Here is a 23,143-nt window from a genome sequence, read left to right as displayed (position 1 = left end):
CCAACTCCTACATGTGCTGGTACCCATAAAAACACTAATATTAATCCCATTCTTTGTATTCTAAATAAAGTATGTTTTATTTCCAACAAAATATCTGGTCTACCCTCTGAATTATTATGTTTTAAACTTAATAATGCTGAACTTGAGTCTGAACAAATTATTGTTTTCTATGGTTTTATATCCTCCACCCACTGCACTGCTAACAATATTGCTAATAATTCTCCTGAATATATTGATAATCCATCTGTAATTCTTTTTCCTACTTTTATTTTAAATTCTGGTATTACAAATGCTACTCCTATTTTTTCATCTGTTTTTAGGCTTGTTTAGAGCTTTAATTGAGATGCTGCCATGTGATTGGCTGAATAGCGCCGCTGGGAGCGCACACTTCCTTTACGTCTTCCGGCTGGCAGTTTGTGTAAAGAACTACATAACCAATCATGTCTTTAGCGGTAGTGCACATTTACTTCCGGGAAAGGTGGTTAACAAGCTGAAATGTTTGTTTTTTAAGTCAGCGTACTTAAAATGTAGACGTGTGATCTCTAATAAAGCTGTTCATGGACAGACACCGTTCGCTCTACAAAGGAACCACTCCGCCATGGAAGGAAACTTACCGAAAGGTTTGCAGCAAATTCTTAACATTAGCTTCAGTTAGCATAGCTCGTTAGCATGTTGACATGCTGTTTGGGTGAATGTTTTGTAATTGTTTGACTGTTTTTAAAAGCGGTGTGTGGACAGGCTGAGGAACAGCCGCTCCAAGCTGCTGGACAGATACCGGCAGATGGGAGAAGATCAGCCGTGGAGGAGTTCAGGGGCCTCTATCATCGTCCAGGAGGTGATGGAGGAGGAGTGGAGCGTCTTGCAGTCAGAGGATCAGAGTATGCCCTCACTGTGGGGCCCTGACGGCATGGCAGAGGTCGGGCACCGTAACATACTGCTGAACTATCTCTGTAAGAACATCTTCTGATTTCTGTTCTTTCAACCAGATGTTCAGTGTTATGAAGGAGTGTGATGAACTGGCGATGCTGGAGGAAATCCATCAGGAGCTCATGTCTCAAGGTGATCCATCTATGATACACTGTTGAACAATAAGTGTATTAACCTTTTTAATACAGTGTCTAAGAGCAGTATTCAAACCCTTTAAACATTTGCACATTTTATAACATTACAACCATAGACTATAATGTATTTCATTGGAATTGTATGCAATAGACTAACATGAAGTAGTTCATAATTATGAGATGGAAAAGGATAATAAATGGTTCTGCTGCAGTTGAAGCTGACAGTCTTTTGGGATGTGTATTTATCAGCTTTGCTGATCTAGAGACTAATAATTTTGCTCTTTCTCTGCAAAGTACCTCAGACTCAAGTCATATTGAATGGAGAGCCTCTGTAAATAAGGATTTTGAAATTTTGCCACAAATTCTTGGTTGGATTTGGATCTGGACTTTAATTGGCCCATTCTACCACATGAATATGCTTTTGATATAGACCATTTCTGCATAATGTTGGCTGTATGTTTAGGGTTGTACTCCAGCTGGAAGGTGAATCTCCGCCTCAGTCTTTAGCAGCTTCTAATAGGTTTTTGACTCCATCCATCTCCCCATCAGCTCAGACCAGCTTCCCTGTCCTTGCTGAAAAGGAAGCATCCCTACAGCATGACGCCATGTTTCAGGGTGGGGGTGATGTACAGCATTTGTTTTCTGGCCACACAAACAAGACTTTTTAAGGCTATATTTTAACTAGAACAGTCTGAGCTGTGGAACTCTGCAGCCCATCTAGAGTTACCATGGGCTTCTTGGCTGCTTCTCTGATTAATGCCCCCCTTGCCTGTGTTGTCAGGTTTAGCAGACAGCCATGTCTTAGTAGGCTTGCAGTTGTGCCTTACTCTTCCAATATTTGATGGACTGAACAGTGCACTGAATTTCATTATTGGGGTATTGGAGTAAATCGGGTTGAATAGAAATGCAAATCGCACCTTAGATTTTAATCTGAAAAAGATGCTAAACCATGCACCTTTTTTCTTTCCCTCAGAGTTATGAACTACTTTGTGCTGGCCTTAAAATCATCATAAAATACTTGAACGTTTGTAGCTGTAGCAGGACAAAATGTTGTAACGTTCTAGGGAAATGCACACTTTAACAAGTCATCAGAGAGATTGGTAGTTTGGGCCGTCAAAGCCTGATCAAAGCTGTGTGTGCTTTTCTTTCTGCTGCAGAAATGTCTATAATCGAGGAGTATGAGAGAAACCTGCAGTTTGAGCAGCAGTACATATCATCTGTTGTGGAGGGAATGGATGAGATGCATATTATTTGCCCCATATGTCACATGTAGGTCTGAGAGCTTTAAAGGTAGAAAACTGGCAGCACAAGATAGGTGCCTATTTTTGAATGATCCCTTTTTAAATGCCAGGCAGTTGGTGTGTGGATTTCAGATATTTTGTTGTTTTCTTCATTGCAGCAAAGGCCTTGGCTCATTTTTAGCTTGTTAATCTTACAGGAACAACTTGACCATCAACAGCTATTTTATCTCCTGCCCTTGTGGACTTTACATCAACACTAAGGTTTGTGCCGCTCACTTTTATGTGTGTATCAACTTATTGCAAAGGAACGTCTGTTTTCTCTTTTTACTAAAATATTTAACAGATTTTATTTATTTTTATTACTTTGCACGGCAACAAATCCCCAGCCCACACACCTGATACCAGAGATCTGCAGATAAAAAAGAAAGATAAATGACTATGGGGTTCCAACCACATAAAATAATTCACTGACAGACCCACTCATGTATGACCTGATACCTGATGGAAGGTTACATTTAAGAAACCTCAGATATTTTTGTTCGGCTGATGACAAGCACCATTTAGCTGGATGTCACTCTATGATCCTGTGGCGATGCCAAGCTCATAACCAAACCTGAGCATGGTTTCAGTGTTCAGAAATGTTGTAAAAGGAGGGGAATTGAAAGGAAAACTAAAAAGTCACTTTCTGTTGGAGCTTTATCACCTTAAAAAGGTTTCAAGACTTTTTTGGACAAAAGCATTGCTAGAAAAGGTGCAGGAATGGAAAGCATTGGAGCAAAGTTATCACTGATGGGTCCTCCTCCTCATGATTTGGCTCATTTGGAAAATATCATTTGTCTGCAGAACCAAAGGTGAGAGCTACCATTAGTCCTCTCAATCAAATGGTGACCCATACACATGTGCCCTGTTGCTTCTCAATCAAAGGAGTGAGCTTACTCCAAATTCTGTTAATGAATACTGCTCCGATCAGAGAGTGACATCAAAACATCCTTGAGAACAAGTTCTTCCAACAATCCAGGCACAGTTTAGTAAGGATCTGTGGATTTTTCAGCATAATGGAGCAACGTGTCGGAGGGCAAAAATGATGTCCAGAGTTCCTACAGTCTGGGATTTGATCTGAGTATTTTCTAGCAGTGGAAAAGCACGAACAAATGTCAGTCCATTACCAGACTTTATTCCCTGTTCCTTCTGTCCACAAGATGCATCCATGAATCCACCCACTAATTCATCCTTCAGCCTGTCTATTCATCTACCCATCCATCAATTGTCCATTTATTCCTTTATTTTCACATCAATCCTAAAAGTTTGCTAAACATCAGAGTCTCAAAGTATGGAAGTGTGACATGAGAAATGTGCTGAAACCTGGAATAAACTGATTTATAGATATAGGAAATGCCCAAGACTAGGGTTGGTCAGCAACAGTCAGGGTCTGGCCTAGAAGATGATGTCCAGCTTCTCGGAAAGAATAAGCAAAGTTTTGAAGAAGGATTTTTATAGAATGACTCTTGGCAAAAGTTGCCTAATTTTGTAAAGCAGGATTTTTCAACTCGCAAAATTTATTTCTATGTTTTTTTTTCTTATATCCAGACACACTTAAAAATAAAGCCATTTCTCTCACTGCATAAACCTTCATCTATGACTGTTTATTAAAGCTTTGTGGAATCTGTAGCTTTAAACACTGTTTAGCATGTGATATGGTGACTCCAATGTGGCTAAAGAAATGAAGAACTGTGGATTATTACTGTCATTTTTCTCTGCTGGTTAGAAGCAGAACATCACTCCAGATGTCCTGCAGCACCTCCTGGAGTCCAGGGTGTTGGAGCACATGGAAGACTGTCTGCACAACCCTGTTTTCTCTGTAGCTCCCAGCACAGAGAGCTCTCCCACCCTGCTGATAAGCTGCGAGGTACGCCACATTCTCCATAAACCTATTTTGACTAAACTGCTGAGAGCTCAAACGATTGTATTATTTCTGTTGTAAAAAAAGATTGCATAATTTAGATGCGTATAGTTTGTATTCAAATGTTATTAAAATAATTTCCTTCTGTTCTTCTTTCAGGCTTGTGACTACTTGTCTGTTGTCTTGTAGTTGCAATCTGCTGTCAGGAAAACATTTGTCAAACATAATTTTTAGCTTATTTTTGTTCTCTGAAATTTTTTTGTGGAATAAAGTCATTTTATATTAAGTGCTGCTGTCCTCTGAAGCTTTGACTAATTTAGTTACCCACACTGCCTTGCAAGTATTCCTTCCCCTTGAACCGTTGCACATTTTGTCACCTTATAAGAACTTAATGTGAAGTGGTGCGAAAAACTGCAAATTACATAATCAGTGAAGTTTTTTTTTAATTGATTTATTATAAATTAATCAACTACAAGAAGTCCCTGAACTGCTATAACATGCAGTGAGAGTGGTTATTTCAAATGTCCTATTAGAGACTGTAATTTGGTGGTTATACAGTAAGCAACCTAACACTAACCCCCTCCTGGAATGCTATAGCAGTGTTTTAAAACAACGCCAGCGTCTCTGAGCTGTCAGGGTTGGGAATCTAGAAATATCTGAAGGTTCAACCTGGGACTCCAAGGAGACAAACTGAAAATCTGCTCAGGATGTGTTCAATTTCTAGCTTGACCTGCAGCCATAACAGGAGTAGGTAAATTGGATGATTTCTGCAGCCTTGCTGGTGAGTTTATGGGGTCTGCTGGCCTCTCTGAAAATGTTACTTTCATCATCCACCACAATTTTTACTGAATACAATGAAGGATTTTAACCTCAGAAAGAAACTGTAGACTGCTTATCCCGTTCTACACAGTATTGGCAAGGGTCTTTTGGTCTAAGCTGATGTTCAGGTGCACACCTGAATATCAGATCCGCTTCGTCTTCCAAGATTTTAATGGCTGTGGTTGAGATTTATTTTACCTCCTATAGTATATCCCTCACCTCATTGAGCTTGGTTACATTCAGAAGCTTCCAGAAACTTCAGCACCAGCTGCCTGTACTGTGACCTATGTCCATCTCATATATACCACTGCAGATCCATTAGAGAACCTCTGTAAGTAGCATAACTGAGCGATATTCAAAGGCACAGAAGAAGGAACAGTTCCTTGTGGTGCTGCTGTGTTATGGGTCACATCAGATATGTTGCTCTCCAGCTTCACATTCTACAGTCAAGCTAATCCGCAGTTCAGAAGACAAACAGAAGCCTGCTCTTTATGTCTGTTTCTTGGAAAAGAAGACTTAATTAGTTGAAAGCCCAGAATTTCTTTTCAAAGCCATTCAATCTGTACCAGTTATCCTGATGCCACAACCATTCCACGTTGGAAGGAACATTAACCATCCTGCACGAAGTATTTACCAAGTCAATCTGAGCAAGTTAGTTTTTTTAGAGAACTAAACTTATTGAGAGCCAGGAATTGCTCTCACCAATGGGACGGCCGGGCCTCTTGTCCCAAGCAGTGAAGAGGGCCGGGTTGTGCCAGTCACTCCCACCATGAGGTAGCAAAGGTCATGTCGTGCCTTCGCAGATAGTCTAGATTTTTATCCCCGGATTTGTGACCATAATAAAAGGAAGTAGTTTCACAACTAAAGTCAAAGTTTTGAAGCAAACTATCTTTTTACCTTGAGCATAAGATTCTCAGACTATAAATGCACATCACTGGAATCTAAACTTTCTGACTGTGTTGAAGGTCCACTGCTACAAGGTTAGTCTGTACCGGAAAAATAAAAGTTTGTGTGCTCAGTCCATTGTAAATGTTATTATTCAATTTGCAGATGGAACCACAGTGGTGGGAACAATACCTTTTCCTACCAGGATCCTAATAGTGATAGCAGAGATAACCTCTGCAAAAGTAGAGCACTTAAATAGTTGACATTATTGCTGTTGTTTTAATCCTCGTGTGTGTGTGTGTGTTTAAATCATTTCCAAATTCCAGTCCAATCGGTTATTTTTGTCCCCACACTAAGATGTTGTATATCCCAGAAAATCATTTTCTTGTTTTATTGTTTGCTATTTAGCATAAACTGAAAAAACAATAAATTGATTTGCTTTGATTAATTCATTTAGACAAATGCTGAATATAAAGTTATGATAAAAAGAAAGTACCCCTCTCCCCCTTACGTTTTATAGTATTTAACGGCTTTCTAGTGTTGACTTTGTTTTTTACAAACCTTTATATTTGAACGTATTTTTTAATAAACAATGGCATGTTAAAGTAGCTCGTTTCCTTTCTACCATGACAAGCATCCATGGTTACAATATTCGAAACCACCTCTAGGGGTAGCATCGTACCGAACATGTGACCGACCGAACCGGAAGATAACCGTGCAGAGAAAGAACAGAGGCTGGTAACGGAGAGATGGCAGCCGCGGCTGTGGCTGAGTTTCAAAGAGCTCGGTCTCTTATTGGAACTGACCGGAACGCTTCCATCGATATTTTACACTCTATAGGTAAATGGAACGGACACTCCCGGGCAGTAGGGATAGATCCATTTGATGTTTCGAAGCTGAATCTATACTTTTGTCCATCTGCCGTAAGCTGTTTGGTTAGCAGCAAAGCTAAGCTAAACAAGTTACCTCAGTGCAGACCGTCATCCTTTCTGCACCGTTTGGACAGTGAGTCAGCAGCAGCTGGCTACCCGGTTAGCAGCATACCGGCTAGCTTTGTGCAGAAGCTAACGCTAGCTAGCCGGTCTCGTTGAATTGGCTGGAAATTAGCTGGCACCTGGCTAGTTAGGTTAGCTGACAGCTAATGTTGTTTAGCAGCTGGTTCTCCCGTTTCTATCAGATGGCAGGGCCGTCAAGGAAATTACAAACATTCCTCGTCAGCCTTCTAGGATCACATTAACAAGTGACTTTCAAGTTTTGTTTGTGTATAATAGTGTAATGTGTGTGGCTTATTATCTCGCTTCTGGTTACAATTTTCTTGCCTAATTTGGCTCCTGTGGTACTTCGCAGTTTTGTTGGCGTCTGGCTCTTTGCCATATATCCCAGTCAGTCCAGAATAGAATGCTTTCATTTTACACTGGTGTATTACAAATCTAACCCGGCGTTGGGACACATTGGTGCTTCATGTTGAAACAGAACACATTATGCCATTGCTGTGTTCATGTATGTGTGTGTGTGTTTTAGTGAAACGGGACATCCAGGACAGCGATGAGGAAGCGGTTCGTGTTAAGGAGCAGAGCATCTTGGAGCTGGGCGGGCTGCTGGCGAAGACCGGGCAAGCAGCAGGTAACCGGAGCATGCTGGTCATAATCCAAAACACTTTCCTATATAGTCACGCCGAGGAAGTAAGATCAGCATAACGGCTTTGTTAAATACCTGGCTTATTCTGTTTGGCTGTTTTGATTACAGTTCAACCAGAACACCAGGTGTTTAGTTTCAAGTTGGCCAAACCGATTAGAATTCAGCGTTTTAGTTTAGTTATGTCAACACAAATAAACACAATGAGACGAACTCTCAGAATGGTGTAAAAATAGGCGTACATGATTCCAAGAATTTGGCATTTCAGAGGCATTCTCTGGACGATGTGCCCGTAATGTTACACACTACATAACAGTCGCATTCATTAACTCATCCTTCCACAAAGCAGTCTGGGAAAGTATAGAATTTGTATTCATCCAGTAAGGAAATAGAAAATAGTTTTAAAACATATTTGGATTTGCAGGTGTTGTCCTGTCCCATTATCTACAATTTGTAGTCATTTTTCAGTCAGTTCATCCATCCATGTATCTGTTCATCTTCCATCCATCTGTCAGCCTGTTTGACATCTATCTGTCAATCTGATCATACACCCATCTGTCCATCTATTTACCAAGTCACCCATTCATCTGTCCGTCTGTCCATTTGTTTGTCATCCATCTGCCTGCCCTCCTGTCTGTCTATCAATTCATCTGTCCATTTGCTTGTTATCCATTCATCATGACAAGACTTCTGTAAGATTTGCCTAAAAGAACATAGAACCTGCAAAATATGTGTAGGAACCCATGTAAACATGTAACTCACTAATTACACCATTATGACAGAGTTTTTCGTTGCTAATTGTCTTTCCAGAGCTCGGAGGGCTCCTGAAGTATGTGCGCCCTTTCCTCAACTCCATTTCCAAGGCAAAAGCAGCCCGGCTGGTCCGCTCCCTGTTGGACTTGTTCCTGGATATGGAAGCAGCCACAGGTCAGGAGGTCGAGCTTTGTCTGGAGTGCATTGAGTGGGCCAAGGCTGAGAAGAGGACCTTCCTCCGACAGGCACTCGAGGTGAGGCTTGGTGCTCTCCTACTCCAGCTGATTTGTTTAGATACATAATTATAGGTCTTTTTATTATGTTCTTGGTCCCTTATTTTACGTGTTGGAATTATGCAAAACCAAAATGTTACAATTGAGCAAACTTCAGGAATGAAATCATCACACAGGTTGCATGTTTTTATTGCTGTTTCAAACATTAATTCTAAAATGTTAGCTCAAAATTTGGAGAAGGCTGTTCTGTAATTTGATTTACTTAGAAAAGGCTCAACTCTGAAAAGTCTTATGCCTACCAGTCTACTTAGTCAAACATTAATCATAAAACTGACATAACAATCACAGCAGCCAGTGACAACCATTTTTAACACTCTGAGGTTGTTTTTATGCCAAACACCTGACATAAAGTGCAACTACCAATAAGATTTCTTTTAAACTCAAATTATGTAGCTTTAGATGAGAATGCTCCCACTGAAACTATAACCAAAAAGGCACCACAGAAAAAACAACGTTTCTTCAGTCACAGTTTTTTTTATCCACAAATCGAAGAGATCAAAGCATTCAAGTTTACAAAATTACGTTCTCTTCTCACTACCTTTCACTAGATAAATAGTAAAAAGCTTAAGCAGCACTTTGCATTTAACACCAACATCACAAACCTGAATTTGCAGGAATTAACGGGAGAACTGAGCACGTTTTTTTTCTCCTGATAGGAGCCTCAAAGTCTGGGGTCATAATAGATTAAGCAACTGTTTGATCTATTATATTAAGTTTCTTAGTAGAAAAAGAAGGATTCTCGCTCATCACAGTGCACCTCTAGAACATAAAAAAGTTTACTGTGAATTTTAGTGTACGATTACATTATTGGGCCCACCAGTGATGCTCTTTGTTGCTTGGCAATGATGATTTCTGTGTTGATTCTGAGCTGGTCACACTTTGTTGCTCAGGGAAATGGTATCTTCTACAGCCTGCGTTTTGTGATGTTTGGTTAGCTTATGCAAACAAACTTTGTGTCCTCTTTTATGGTGTAAAAGGATGGGTCCCTGTTCGCATCACGGGGCATCATTGTCGCTTACTTTAAGGAGTGTTCATAGACAGGACTCCCGTGGCTTTTTCTCCTCTATCTTGGATTTTTTTTTTTTTCACAGAGTTCCATAACCCACTATAAAGGCATCTGTGAACCACTTTAGGGGTTGGATCTACTACTTCAGAAAGATTGCCTTAGGCAACATGATCCTTACCATAACTATGATATTTTAAAAAGGCTGCCAGCATTTCCAAATCCAGCATGTTCCATAACAAACAGATGTCAAATGCTGAAAAGGATAAAACAGAGCAATTATGCTGTAATGTGTTCATCCTTTCTGTTTTCTGGTGAAAGTCCTGATTTTTCTGGGTCTTAATAAACTGCAAACATGTGTCAACAAAATAGTTTCCTTTTAAAAAATCTTTGTACATTTCTGAGTTTTAAGCGCCTCGCTAAAAATAGCTAACATCTTTTTCCCTCGGTAAGGGCGTCCACTCTGAGGAGTGTTGTTGCTGGTGTGATGCATTCTGGGATCCCAAAGAAAATATGGTTTTTGAGGGCCAGGTTAATGCCAGAATGTACAGTAGTTGTGCATTAATAACTAAAGCGAGTATGTTGTAGCAACAGCAACAGCATGGTGGTGCTACTGTTTACATCTGTGAATTACTCTTTCTACTGTCAGTTTTATTTAAACAGAAGGCATTGAACTGAATTTTCTGAAGACATCACCAGGTTTTAAGGTGACCTCTCAACAAAACACAGATAAAAATTAATTTTATCTCCTCACCCCTCAGGCTCGACTTATCTCTCTGTATTTCGACACAAAGTGCTACCAGGAAGCTCTACAACTTGGTGAGTACCACATCAGTCTGTGTTGTTTGACACCTTTAGTATATATTTAGAGGACAAAGGAAAACCTGTGTATAAAGTTTAAGGCACAAACTCGCTCCTAAGCCTTGAGTCTGAAATTCCAAATCCCTTTTCTGTCAGGTCCTTATTTCAGGAAAGAGTCACTTTGGAAAAGACAAATCTGACCTCCGTGTTTTGCTTCTGGTTCTCTTATGGTCTACAGGCTCCCAGTTGCTACAGGAGCTCAAGAAGATGGACGACAAGGCCCTGCTGGTGGAGGTTCAGCTGCTGGAGAGCAAGACGTACCATGCGCTCAGTAACCTGCCAAAGGCCCGCGCTGCCCTCACCTCTGCCAGGACGACTGCCAATGCCATATACTGCCCGCCCAAACTCCAAGCAGCTTTAGACATGCAGTCAGGTACTCTGTGAAACACCTACAAAGTTTCTAATGGAACAGGCATTTGCTGTCAATTAAATAGCCTAATAAGTATTTTTTTGTCTTGATTCCAGGGATCATTCATGCAGCAGAGGAGAAAGACTGGAAGACGGCGTATTCGTACTTTTATGAGGCCTTTGAGGGCTACGACTCGATTGACAGCCCCCGAGCCATTACAGCACTCAAATACATGCTGCTCTGCAAAATCATGCTCAATGCGTGAGTGCTACTCCTCATAGCAGAGGGAATATAACTTCCTCAAACATAATGACTTTTCATCTGTTAAATAACTCTAATGAAAGCTTTTTGTCTTTCTGTGAAGGTATCGGAAGAGCCTGAGACTAGGTTTTACTGGAAAAGAAAATGTATTCTAAATAATGTGTCTTTTCTTTTAGCCCAGAGGACGTCCAGGCCCTTGTCAGTGGCAAGCTGGCTCTGAGGTACGCTGGCAGACAGGTAGGACTCATTTCAAAGAGTTTATTTAACAATTTAAACATTCATAAAAACCTTTTCCCAACTGTTTTTACAGTGTTTGAAGGGGTTTTATGTATGTACACCCTTCCCTTGTAGCACTGGGTGTATCATTATGGTGGTTGTCCTGCTGGAAGGTGAATGCCACCCCAGTTTTAACTCTTTTTCAGCCTCTAAATGGTTTTCTTCCAGCTTTGCCCTCAATTTAGCTCCATTCATTTTCCCCAACATCCTCGACCAGGTTCCGTGTCATTGCTGCAGGAAAAGCATCCCAACAGCATGATGCTGCCACCACCAAGACTGAGAGTGATGTGCAGTGATTAATGTTACACAGTGTGTTGAATGTAGGCCAAAAAGCTCAATTCTGGTGTGATCTGACCAGAGCACATTTTTCCAGGACTTTAACAGTGTATTTCTTCTCACCGCGCTTCCATGAAGACCAGGTTCATGGCGTGCCTAGCTCATACTTCTCTTGTCAGCAAAGCGGCTCTCTGAGATGTCCATAGTTGATGAATGTTCTCTAGCAAACCTGTTGAGGCTTGACAGACCAGCTTGATTTATACGGAAATGAAACAAGTGAACTCTGCCTTCTGATTAAGTGATTTCTGAAGGGAATCAACTGCGTTGGATTTTATTTCAGGATGTAAGGGTAAAAGATGCTCAGTGCAAATTCATACGGCTTTCAGATTAAAAATGAATATGAATTTCCTTTCACTTCCTAATTTTTACCCAGGTGTGTGTTGATCTGTCACACACTCAACAAAACACATTGGAATTAGTGTTTGTTCTGTGACAAAATATGAATAAGTTCATAGTATGAATATGTTTGGAGAACGATGTAACATGCCTTGATTAAAGGATATTTCACTCATACGTCTTTCTTTCATGGTTTGTTTTGTGAATCCTATCTAGAAGTTGGACTTGCTTTGCTGCGGTGTGTGCTGCTGTTTGTTTTGTTCCAGCTTTGTGTGTAAATTGCTTTCCTTTTTTCCAACAGACAGACTCCCTGAAATGTGTGGCACAAGCCAGTAAGAACCGGTCGCTTGCAGACTTTGAACAGGTTCGTTTTTAGAAGCTTTTCTCAGACTTTCTTGTTTTTTTAACAGTGAAAAAATGGAATCTGAATTGATTATTGCTGTTATGATTCCCCTCGTTTCTGACAATGTTTTTCTCCTTTAAGGCACTAACAGAGTACAAAGCAGAGTTAAGGGATGACCCCATCATCAGCACCCACCTGACAAAGCTGTATGACAACCTGCTCGAGCAGAACCTCATCAGGGTCATTGAGCCTTTCTCCAGGGTGCAGGTACTCATTTCCACCTAAACCAGACGGCACAGTTAAAACATGTATATTTACACCTAATATATTTATTATTGCCAAGCTTCTGAGTTTTGTCTTCTCTCTAACAGATTACACATGTCTCCTCACTTATCAAACTCTCTAAGGTAACCTTTGGTCCTGCTGGCCAGTACTAGTGTTTAGGTTTCCATCTCCAGATATCTGTCTGGTTTATGTAGTTCTTGTGGTTTTGGCTGAGATGTGACTACAATAAGATGGTTTGCCTTGCAGGGAGACGTAGAGAGGAAATTATCTCAGATGATTCTGGATCAGAAGTTTCATGGTATGATTTTCTTCTTCTAATTGAATTATACTCCATGCTCCAAGAAGTTTCAGGCTTTTTCTGTTGCAGAAATTTCTCTCAGGTTTAATGAACCTCCTCTCACTGTTTCCAATCACGCTGTGTTCCCTCCTGCCTGGCAGGTATTTTGGACCAAGGTGAAGGTGTGCTGATCGTCTTCAATGAGCCAGTGGTGGACAAGACATATGAGGCAGCTCTGGAGACCATTCAGAATATGAGCAAAGTGGTCGACTCACTTTACAACAAAGCAAAGAAACTTACATAAGGTCAGCCCCTGGACTCATTGTATCTTTGCGCATGGCAAAAGTATTTACACCCTTTGGACCTCTTTACATTTTGTCATGTTGCAACCCCTACCTATTAAAACGGTTACAGTTAGGAACCTGAAAAGTTTGGCCTTGATAGTATTTAGGCCCCTTTACTTCCTAAAGAAAATCCATCATAACAAATAACCTTCAATTGGTAATTTATGAAAGTAATCTTATTATGAATCCAGTTGTTCTGTGAAGGCATCAGAGGGTTTGTTAGAGAACATTAGTGAACAAACAGCATCACGAAGACGACAAAGGAACAAAGCAGACAGGTCAGAAACCTGTAAGAAATCCTGCTTACAGTTGGCCCTGAGCCATGTAGGAGACACAGCATGCAGGAGAAGGTGCTCTGGTCAGACGAGACTGAAATTAGATTTTTTTTTCATCTTAATGCAACAAATTGTGACTGAACAAACACTGCCATTCCCAGGGTGAAACATGGTTTTGGCAGCATTATGTTACGGGGAGGCCTTTTTTAAGCAGGGACAGGAAAGTTTTTTAGAGGTAATGGGATCATGGACAGAACTTAATACAGGACAGAAAACATAGAAGAGAGTATGTGGCTATACTTCGAAATATATGTTGCGATATTCAAAGTTCAGCTTCCTAATATCTGTATTAATGTGCAACCCTATTGTGGTGAACCATGACTCAGACCCTGATCCTTCTTAAAAACAAACCTTAGAGCTGTCCTCCCACGTAATCCAACCAAAGAAGGGACTTTTAGCTTGTCTAGCTCTAAAAGAAAGCTTATGCACTTTGACTCCTCACTCTGAAAGCCATAGATTAGCCTGGCAAGCAGACCACCGATAAGAAATATTTTGGGAACGATGCCTAGCCATGTGACCTATGATCTGACCACACAGAGAGATACCTATGATAACTGACCAGACCACAGCATTATCAGCTGCTAAACTGCAAAAAACAACTAAACTCACATATGAACTTAAAACGAGACATCAGACCAGTGTTCTCTGAGCAGAGCTTAGAAGAGCTGGTCTTTAAACTGACTTTACGTTACGTTAGTGCAAGAATTATTTACAGACTGGTGTCAACAAATAAATACAGAACAATGTTTCCAGGGAAACAGATCAACAAATATTTATAGCAAATGCATATTCAATTTTCAGGATGATGTCGGCCAAAGCCTAGAAGACAGCAACAAAGAGATCTGAATAGAAGCCATTTATACAAATCAGCCAAATTACCGTAAATTCCGGACTAAGGAGCGCACTTGATTAAAGGCCGCATGCTCTAATTTTAGAAAGAAAACCAATTTTGTACTTGTACAGGCCGCACCGATGTTAAGCCGTGGGTGTCCCACGTATTATGATTTGCACAGAAAGATATTACAGGTGAGGATTTTCTTTACTTTTAATTTAATCCATATGGTATATAAACAAATGCATATTGCAAATGCTTTTTTTTAACAGTGGCTGTAACTTGGCCTTTAAATATACGTACGTTATCAGTAACACAGAGATTTCGTTGCTAATGCTTTTTTACTAAACAGTGCACGAACAACTTTCCAGTATCTCCTAACTGATTTACACTGCAGCCTACCAGGTCAAAAGTAATTGATCGCCTTCTTCATCTTCTTCCTGCGCACTGAAACCATCAAAGTCCTGTTCTTCAGTGTCCGAATTGAAAGAAAGACTTGAACAGCCTCAGGATCTCGTCACTCACTTCAGCCTCTTCGTTGTCGTTCTCACTTGAGTGCACCCGGTTCCCTTAATCACGCAGCAGTCCAGCCTTTCGAAACCCATTGGTGATTTTCCATGTTGATGAGGGTGAATATAAATTTACAATACTGGTAATTGAATTGTGAAAGTACTCTTGATTTATCGCACAAGTTCATTGGACCTCTTTGAACTACTCATCAATTTGATTGGTCTACTGTTACCAGGCAGACTGTTTTTGGCAGCATGAAAAAAAACATGCATTAGCCACACCGTTGTATAGGACACAGTGTTCAAAGTGTGTGAAAAAAGTAGCGGCTTATAATCCAGAATTTACGGTACTCCTCCTCTATTGACAGGAGCAGCCATGACAAAGTTCCTTATTGCACCGGTTGTCCGTTATTGATAAAGACCAAAGTAAATATTATAGAATGCCATGTATCATTTCCTTCAGCTTTCACAGTTACAACCTAATTCATGTTGGTCCGTTGCATATAATTCCAGTAAAATACATTGAACTTTGTGAAATGGTACAAAATGTGTGTGAACATTTCAAGGTGTATGAATAGTTTTGGAAGACACTTTGAAGAAACACCTACCCGTATGTTGTTGGGAAGAAAGGGTGTTTACTTAGCTAAATATCCTGCCTTTTATTGTCGTTCGGCTCTTAGTAAAGTGACATTAGGAGCCTGCTTGCTTGTTAAGTGCCCTGGTTAAGCAAGTCTGCAGCTGCTTATTCTGCCAACAGACACACCAAGTCTTTCTTTCAAAACATCATGTATCACTTGGTGGATCACATCTGGTATCCATGCTATGTCTGACTGTTTTTTACTTCGAAATTGTTGGAACGGACAACTTGGTCATCTTACACAGCTGACTGATGGCTCACAACAGCAGCTCCAATGACTTGTTGGAACTAAAGGAAAAAAGTTGATACATTTAAAATATTTTAATCAAGTTTTAATGCTTTAGCTTTTAACACTAGACAGATATATTTAGAAAGCAACTAAAGGTATTGTCACCTTTTAATAAATAAGGATCTTGTTTCATGTACACAATTGGAAGAGTTTTACCAACAATAAATCAATAAATTGCATGTCTTTGTCTCCTCAGTGAGAAGATAAGCATCTGTCCTGTCAGGAGTGATTTGGGCCAGTCAGTTCTTCGTTCTCCCACCTCAATCTGGGAGGGACGACGGGGGGGAGGAGGATGAGAAAATTACTAACATTCAACCTAGCAACCAAACCAACCAGTTGTCCAGATAAAGATGACACCCCGCACACACAGAAGAAAGAAGAATCAGAAAGGGTGGACTCGGCAACCCTTACTCTTCTATCAGCCCTCTTTTGTCCCTGCTTCTTCTCACTCTCTTCCTTCTTTATCTGATTGGAGTTGATCAGGCACACAGTGCTCCTCCTAGTGGACCACTCGCAGCACTGCATTTTTCTCCTCTCCCACGGCTGGTTTCTACTGTATGTAAAAATTGGACAAGCCTGACTTTTTCTTTCTTTTTTCTTTCTACCCCAGTTTATGTCTGTGCTGGCCATCAGGGAATCTTGTAAAATAACAATAGAGGATAAATATACAGTACCTATAAATACATGTATGATAAACAATGAGGAAAAAAATCAATCTCAGAGTGGGGGAAATGGCACTTGGTTTGTCTGTATCTGTTTTTCTTTGCCGACCGGCGCTGAAACTGAATGTTTGCATTTTTCTATAGTTGTGGAACACCAACTACAGGCCAGCCGATAAGTTTCTGAATCTGCAGGGCATCAGAGCAAACCCCTACCTTTTATTTCAAGAGTCTGACCCCCCCTTCCCTGTACTTATCTGACTGGTGTCACTCATAATGGGACTGTGGATAACATAGGGAACCGCTCTTCTGTCAACTCAGCACCACAGAACTTCTTCCCCTCCCTTGTAATACCACTACCTGTTTGTATATAATATTTCCAATTTCCAAGCCCCTCTGTTCACTCTGCCCATCCTTACTTTTTTTGTTTTTTATAATGTGTAAGGACAAAGTGAACCTTGCCGTTTAAAGCTTGGATGCTCCTTCTAAGAACTTGTCTGGTTCTGAGGGAGTCCATTGGGCAGAAAAGGGCAGGCTTTGCTGGTGAAAATTGAGCTATAAATTTTTTGGGAACTGAATTTTGCAAAGATTTATGTGTTCACCATGTATGACTTAGAAAGAAACAAATGCTAATAAAAAAAAAAAAAGGAAACCCGCAAGTTGTGTCAATTTAAAATACTCCAAGGATACCATGTTTTTAACTTGATCTCTAGTTTTAACTACTATTGTTTTGCATCTTGTGTTCTGAGGCGCTAAGAGCCCTGCAGGTACTCATCTTGTTTTCATTTACTAAAGGTGTCTGAATCAGTGATAACTGTAGCTCAACTAATTAAAAAAACTGATTCCAAAGTTAGATGTGGCAAAATGTGTCGGAAAATCCTGAATGTGTTCTACTCTCCATAAATTGATTAAAAAGCACCTGATTCTGGGGATTTTAACTCTAACATTTAAACTAAAGTTTAACACCTGCAGAGGTGCAGATGGCGTGGCAACCATGGTAACGCTATGTTTATTGTAAGCATCTGTGAGAGGTAGACACTGGAGATGTAAAAACAGAATGAATAGAATGAAGAAAATCTATATAATATATTACCTACAAAAATCTTGAATTGGTAAAAATGTTCCAGACCAATAAGGGGAAAATTAGACAAAAAAGCGGTATCATCGGAGGGAAAAAATCCTAAAATTCTATAATAAATAAAAACTCAAGTTTGTTAAACCTTGAACTTAAAAGCATCCAGTTGTTAATCTCCTTAAGCTGCTCACATTTTTGATATTGAAACATAACTAGTACTCTGAACTTGGGACATTTCACCAACAAATAAACCGCCTTTCTTCACACACGACTATAAATCATTTAAACTGCAACAAAACACTAACATTGAAACAACTATGGTAAAACGTAAACACCCAGTGACGGAATATACAGTGGCCCACTTCCATTAACGCAGCCAAATGAAATTTATTTTTAACACATTTCTTTCTGGTTTTTAGTTTTCTAAAGACATTTTTTAAAGCACATTTAACCTTAAACCTAATCTAATTGTCATGTTTGGTGTATGAAATTTTAAATGTTCACTGTAGTTTACATGTATGATGAAACTCTTTGGACCCAAAGAGTCTATTATAGTCTGTAATAATGTGACATTAAACCACATTGGCTTAATGAGTTACCAGAATCAACTGAAGCCGACAGTTTAAAAAAAAAGTTCAAATCCTTATTAACCTTTACTTCCATAGACAGAAATGCAGTGAAAACACTGCCTGTTCTATTCCAGATGAAACCATGAAGGACAATGTATCACATTTGTTTTCACTATAGAAGCGAGGAGAAAGGAATATTTTTGCCTGCAGTTTACAAATTGTAATGATTGCTGTATATAGTAAAAAAAATGCTTGATTCTGCTTTCCTGTGAATAACTAAAGTAGTTGAATAACCACTGCTTCTGAGAACTGCTTTCCATCTGTATAACATGGAGTTGATCAGCTTCTGCCACCTATGAACCGGTGTTCCAGCCCAGGATGGTTCCACAGGCGCAGCTTTTTGTCGTTTCTCAGGAATGGCATGTTTGATGTCAACCCCACAGGTTTTTGGTCCGGGGATTGGTCTGGCCTCTCATTGACGTTAGTCTTGCTGGCCTGGAACCAAGATGTTGCTCTCTTACTTTTGTTTTTGCCATTGTTGTTAGAAACACCCGTTTCAGGGGCGTTTCCTCCTTCGTCATAAGATAGCATGACCTCTTCAAGTATTTTGAGGTATTTGAACTGATCCCATGATACCCGATATGTGATAAGTAGGCCTAACACTATATTATAAGAACCCCCCTGTGTCACCAGGTTTTACAATGTACAGTGGCTGTAGTCGGTGTTTGGATGGAGGAATAACTTCTCCTTTGGCCAGTCACTGTTCTTTGGCACATTCTATGTTCCTCATTGCATATTTCCAACAGCGGGTCTTTGTGGGGTCTTCGTCCTGTAGCTTGCCTGCATATAGACATGTTCTAGTTGTTCCAGCACCCACAGGTAATACTAGACAATCTTACATCACCCTCTTTTTTTTAGCTGCTCTTTGGTTTATTTAAATAGTAAATTTCCATTTTCTGCAACATCTTTCAGGTTTAGATTTCCATTTAAAAGCATTTCATGTTTCAGCTGATCATGTTCTGCACATTATTTTCCCCATTTCTAAACTTTAATCACAGCACGCTGTTCTTCTGAACGTCGGGAACGACTCGGATCTTCAGAGAGGAATGGACTTGTACCATCATGTAGAGCCTTTGCTGCCTTATTCTTTAAATAAAACCACCTGTTTGACACGTTTGTCCACCTCACAGACTCATCACTATGATTTTGAAGACGTCCCCTTCAATTAATGATTTGGTTCCACAGAATGGGCAGCAGATATGTCACGGCTTTCTTTCTATTACTTTACTAGATCTGTTAGTAAATAGTTTGAAGAAATACTGTTTCTACCAAAGACAGTGATTTATCCATCAGGGATGATGGGTGACTGTGTAGAACATGGGTCTGCAACCTTTACAATCCAAAGAGCCCGTTCTGCCTAAAGTCCTGCCAAATAAAACTTTAGAATTGCAAATGCTACATGACCTTTTGATAAAAGACAACTCATAATCTTTGATAAATGTCTACTATTGGACATTTGCTGTAAACAATCACAGTTTTAGTTATATTTTTAGGTTTGAATTTCCAGAACAAACCTTAGCAAAAAAAAAAAGGATGGATTGTGATGCTATTTGTGGGGAGTTATGTAAAAAAAACAACACAGTGTCCCAACTTAATGAGACGAAAAATAATATAAAAAATAACGGCTGTGAGAATTCCATTTTTCTAACTGCCAAAACCAGCATTTGTTATATCTATAATTAAAAACATTAGTTGTTCTTTTAATCATTTTTAGCCAAAAGGTATTGAGAGCCACTGTGGGTTGCAGACCCCTGGTGTAGAACTAGAGTGCAGAAAGAGATCATGCAGTAGAAGGGGTTGGGTGGGAGAAGCTCTCTGAACAACTGGGTCTTCAAAGGTTTATTGAAGATGGATAAGGGTACATGTTCTGGTAGCGCTTGGTACGTCATTCCAACATTGTGGAACGACACATGAAAAGAGTTTGGATTGTTTTGTAGGCACTGCTAGCTGGCAATCCATCGGTGACCGGAGTGACTGAGTTGTGCCATAAGTCTTTGCGAGAGCATTCAGGTAGGCTATAACATCAGTGACTTGAATTTGATGTGAGCAGCTATTGTAGAAGATAAGCGAACAGAGGGCTGAGGTCTACTCTTTTAGGCAGATGAACAGCAGATGCACATCCACGTTCTGGACCATCTGCAGAGGTTTCACAGCACCAGTTAGAAGGACGCTGCAGTAGATCACCATAGACTGCAGCAGGAGCTGAGTGGATGTTGTTTATTACATTTTCGAATGGTATTAAATGATCAGCTAATTCATTTCTGCATAGTTGCATTGACAGCAGAGTAAAGCTGCTGAAATCCCTTTAATTAGACTGGCTGCTATAAAATGGGGACAAATAGATTTAAAGTTTAGCTATGGTTGCCTCCTAAGGTAAGTGGGCAGATGTACAGGGTTCCTACACAGTCTGAAAAAATATTAATTCCTTCTTCCATCCCTCTTTATTCTTCCTTCCGTGCTTTTTTCATTATTTTACTCTGCCTTTTGCTTGTATCTACTTATTATTTTCTTCTGTTTCTTTCTGTTTTCTTCCATTCTTTCTTTGGTTTGTTCCTTCCTTCCACCCCTCTTGTTTGGTCATCCCTTCCTTCTTCCTCTCCTTTTTACTTCTTTTCTTTTTTCCTATATTCATTCTTTTCTTTATTTGTTTCTTTTTCTTCAGTCCATTTCTTTTTTCCTTCATTTAATCTGTCATTCCTTGCTTTATTTCTTCATTGGATTCTGTCATTTCTTCCTTCTCTCCATTGTTCTGTCCATACTTTTTCCAATTCTTTTTGTTTTCTTATATCTGGTTTTTCTAGGTTCTGCATATAAAGCTTGACCACTGTAGAAACATCAGCCATAAATTCATAATTAGCTTTGTATTTACATGAAAACAGATCAAATGCCTGAGAGCTCTGGGATCTGGAGACTAGAAAATTACGGATTTTTGACTTGAAATATATGTAGGAAACCTAGATGTTTAAAATATTTCAAATGAAAAAACTGTTTTGTTTTGATACTCGTGAATGTCTAGGTGAGAAGTTCAGCTTCAGTAAAGACTCCAGGATGTATCAGGAGGATCTACGTCTGCTTATAGATTCATGTTGCCACCAGGCCAATGCCTGCTTAAAATTAGCAGTAGGCAAAAGCAACAACGTTATGACATGAAGGGCAGCAAAGAAGAAATTTATTTTCACGAATAAAGACTAATGGAGAGAAGAAGAAAAGTAAAGTTATCTTCTTTCCATTTATTTGTGGCATTTAGAAAACCTTTCATCTGCAGATGAAAAGGTAAGAGCTGCCAACATTCTACCCAAGAACATTGCTGTGGACAATCCAGGAATCATGGATTGATCCAGAATTATGAGCTTTGTCTAACAAACAACACTGACAAAGCAACTGAAAGGTCAGGACTTTCACATTTTAAACTTCTTGCCATAAAATCATCCCAGACGGTAACAGCGACACCTAGTGGTAATTTTGCATCATTGAGCTGACAAGCCTCGAGACTTTTACATAGGAGATTGAAGAACTTTCAGAGTTCTCAGTCTTTTATTTAACACATTTTGAAAGAATGTGTTTTTTGAGAAAAAACCTGCAAAAAAACCAGAGACTAATGAAGTCTTTAGATGGACGGATACAGAGTGGAATATCTTTGGTAAATTGGCTTTTCTTTTGTATAAGATGTTTCACCTCTTATCCAAAGTTCTGGATGATTAAGATTAGAATGTGACGGGGGATAAAGTCGGTAGTCAATCGTTTTTGAGACTTTATTTTCCTTTTTCACTTTATCCATTCCTGGAAAACACTCGGGTTCCATTCTGTTTTAGATAGATAGTTATCAGAAAAGGTTTCCTCTGCCTTCTGAGCATATTTTACATTTCACATATTCCCCCCAGCAGTACCTGGTGCTAGTTTTGCATCTGAATGAGAAGCAGCACCTTCAGGCCAGTGTGCAAGAAATCGTTATCCGAACATCATTATGTATGTAAACCTTTGCCTCACTGAAGTTCTTCAAGGCAGGGTTTGAATACACAATTCCTTGCAAAAGTATTCACACTCAGTGATTTTTCTCACAATGTATTGTCACAAATTTCAATGTATTTTATTTGGACGTCTGTGACAGCCTATAATTGTTAAGGGAAAGACAAATAGGAAGAAATTGGCATTTGGGTTTTGATTTTTTTTTTTTTACAAAAAAACATCTGTAAAGTGTGGCATGAATTTATCTTCAACCTACTTAGTCAATACTTTGTAGAACCACATTTTACTACAATTATTTTGCAGCAGTAAGCATTCTTCAGCAGGACCGCATGATGTAGCCACCACTGGTTTTAACCATAGGGATGGTGTGTTTAGGGTCATGTGCAGTTTTAGTTTTCCATCACAGATTGCATTTTACATCTCTGCCAAAAAGTTGAAGTTTGGTCTCATCTGACCAGAGCACCTTCCTCCCACACGCTGTGTCCTTCAAACAGCCTGTGGCCATCTAGAAATGGTACTCCTTATAGCTTTCTTTTATCAGTGACTTTCTTCTGGACACTCAACAGTGTCTGCAATTCTGGAGTTAATATGGCTATTTCTCTGATAAATACTCCCTTTGACCTGTCATTGCAGGCGGATGACCGTGTCTTGGTAGGTTTGTGCTTGTGCCATACTTGGGATATTGTTTTATGATCTAATTCTGCTTCAAACCTTTCAATAACCTTGTCCATGTGTTCCTTGGTCTTAATTGTGAAGTTTGTTCGCTTGTTCTCTCACTAATTATGTTACTTCTAAAGGCAGTTGCATTTTTTAATTTAGCATTCAAATTTTTATGCATTAGTAGATGTAAAGATGTAAATGTGGAGAGGTTCAAGCCACGGTGTTTTTGCATGACACTGAATGCCAAAGACGGTAAGAAACTTCTCTGCAAGTCATGAACCAGCGGTTCATCCG

The 23,143-nt window shown here is 39.7% G+C and overlaps 2 protein-coding genes across 2 annotated transcripts; both read left to right on the top strand.

Annotated features, from left to right (window-relative positions):
• Positions 1 to 427: 427 nt before the first annotated feature.
• Positions 428 to 4,429, top strand: LOC124863490 (RPA-interacting protein A-like). The gene is made up of 7 exons (XM_047357877.1): positions 428 to 620; positions 725 to 916; positions 987 to 1,059; positions 2,219 to 2,330; positions 2,500 to 2,563; positions 4,068 to 4,208; positions 4,362 to 4,429. The coding sequence occupies exons 1-7, from the start codon at positions 558 to 560 to the stop codon at positions 4,389 to 4,391; spliced, it is 675 nt and encodes a 224-aa protein (XP_047213833.1). The 5' UTR covers positions 428 to 557; the 3' UTR covers positions 4,392 to 4,429.
• Positions 4,430 to 6,588: 2,159 nt separating this feature from the next.
• LOC124863488 (26S proteasome non-ATPase regulatory subunit 11A) lies at positions 6,589 to 17,171 on the top strand. Its single transcript, XM_047357876.1, has 13 exons — positions 6,589 to 6,746; positions 7,428 to 7,529; positions 8,352 to 8,548; positions 10,352 to 10,409; positions 10,630 to 10,824; positions 10,917 to 11,061; positions 11,238 to 11,298; positions 12,311 to 12,373; positions 12,494 to 12,619; positions 12,724 to 12,759; positions 12,884 to 12,935; positions 13,076 to 13,219; positions 16,057 to 17,171. The coding sequence occupies exons 1-12, from the start codon at positions 6,656 to 6,658 to the stop codon at positions 13,216 to 13,218; spliced, it is 1,269 nt and encodes a 422-aa protein (XP_047213832.1). The 5' UTR covers positions 6,589 to 6,655; the 3' UTR covers position 13,219; positions 16,057 to 17,171.
• Positions 17,172 to 23,143: the final 5,972 nt, after the last annotated feature.

Source organism: Girardinichthys multiradiatus, chromosome X, assembly GCF_021462225.1.
Source record: "Girardinichthys multiradiatus isolate DD_20200921_A chromosome X, DD_fGirMul_XY1, whole genome shotgun sequence".
NCBI classification, from domain to species: domain Eukaryota; kingdom Metazoa; phylum Chordata; class Actinopteri; order Cyprinodontiformes; family Goodeidae; genus Girardinichthys; species Girardinichthys multiradiatus.
The sequence above is the reverse complement of the archived record's forward strand: the minus strand, read 5'-3'. Positions and strand labels throughout refer to the sequence as shown.

Bases quoted from the DNA above. Each gene is read 5' to 3' on its own strand.
- LOC124863490 (XM_047357877.1), top strand. From the start codon at position 558: ATGGACAGACACCGTTCGCTCTACAAAGGAACCACTCCGCCATGGAAG. The intron at 1,060-2,218 runs GTGATCCATCTA...TTTCTGCTGCAG, and splicing joins TCAGGAGCTCATGTCTCAAG to AAATGTCTATAATCGAGGAG. The intron at 2,564-4,067 runs GTTTGTGCCGCT...TCTGCTGGTTAG, and splicing joins GACTTTACATCAACACTAAG to AAGCAGAACATCACTCCAGA.
- LOC124863488 (XM_047357876.1), top strand. From the start codon at position 6,656: ATGGCAGCCGCGGCTGTGGCTGAGTTTCAAAGAGCTCGGTCTCTTATT. The intron at 7,530-8,351 runs GTAACCGGAGCA...TTGTCTTTCCAG, and splicing joins GAAGACCGGGCAAGCAGCAG to AGCTCGGAGGGCTCCTGAAG. The intron at 8,549-10,351 runs GTGAGGCTTGGT...CTCACCCCTCAG, and splicing joins TCCTCCGACAGGCACTCGAG to GCTCGACTTATCTCTCTGTA.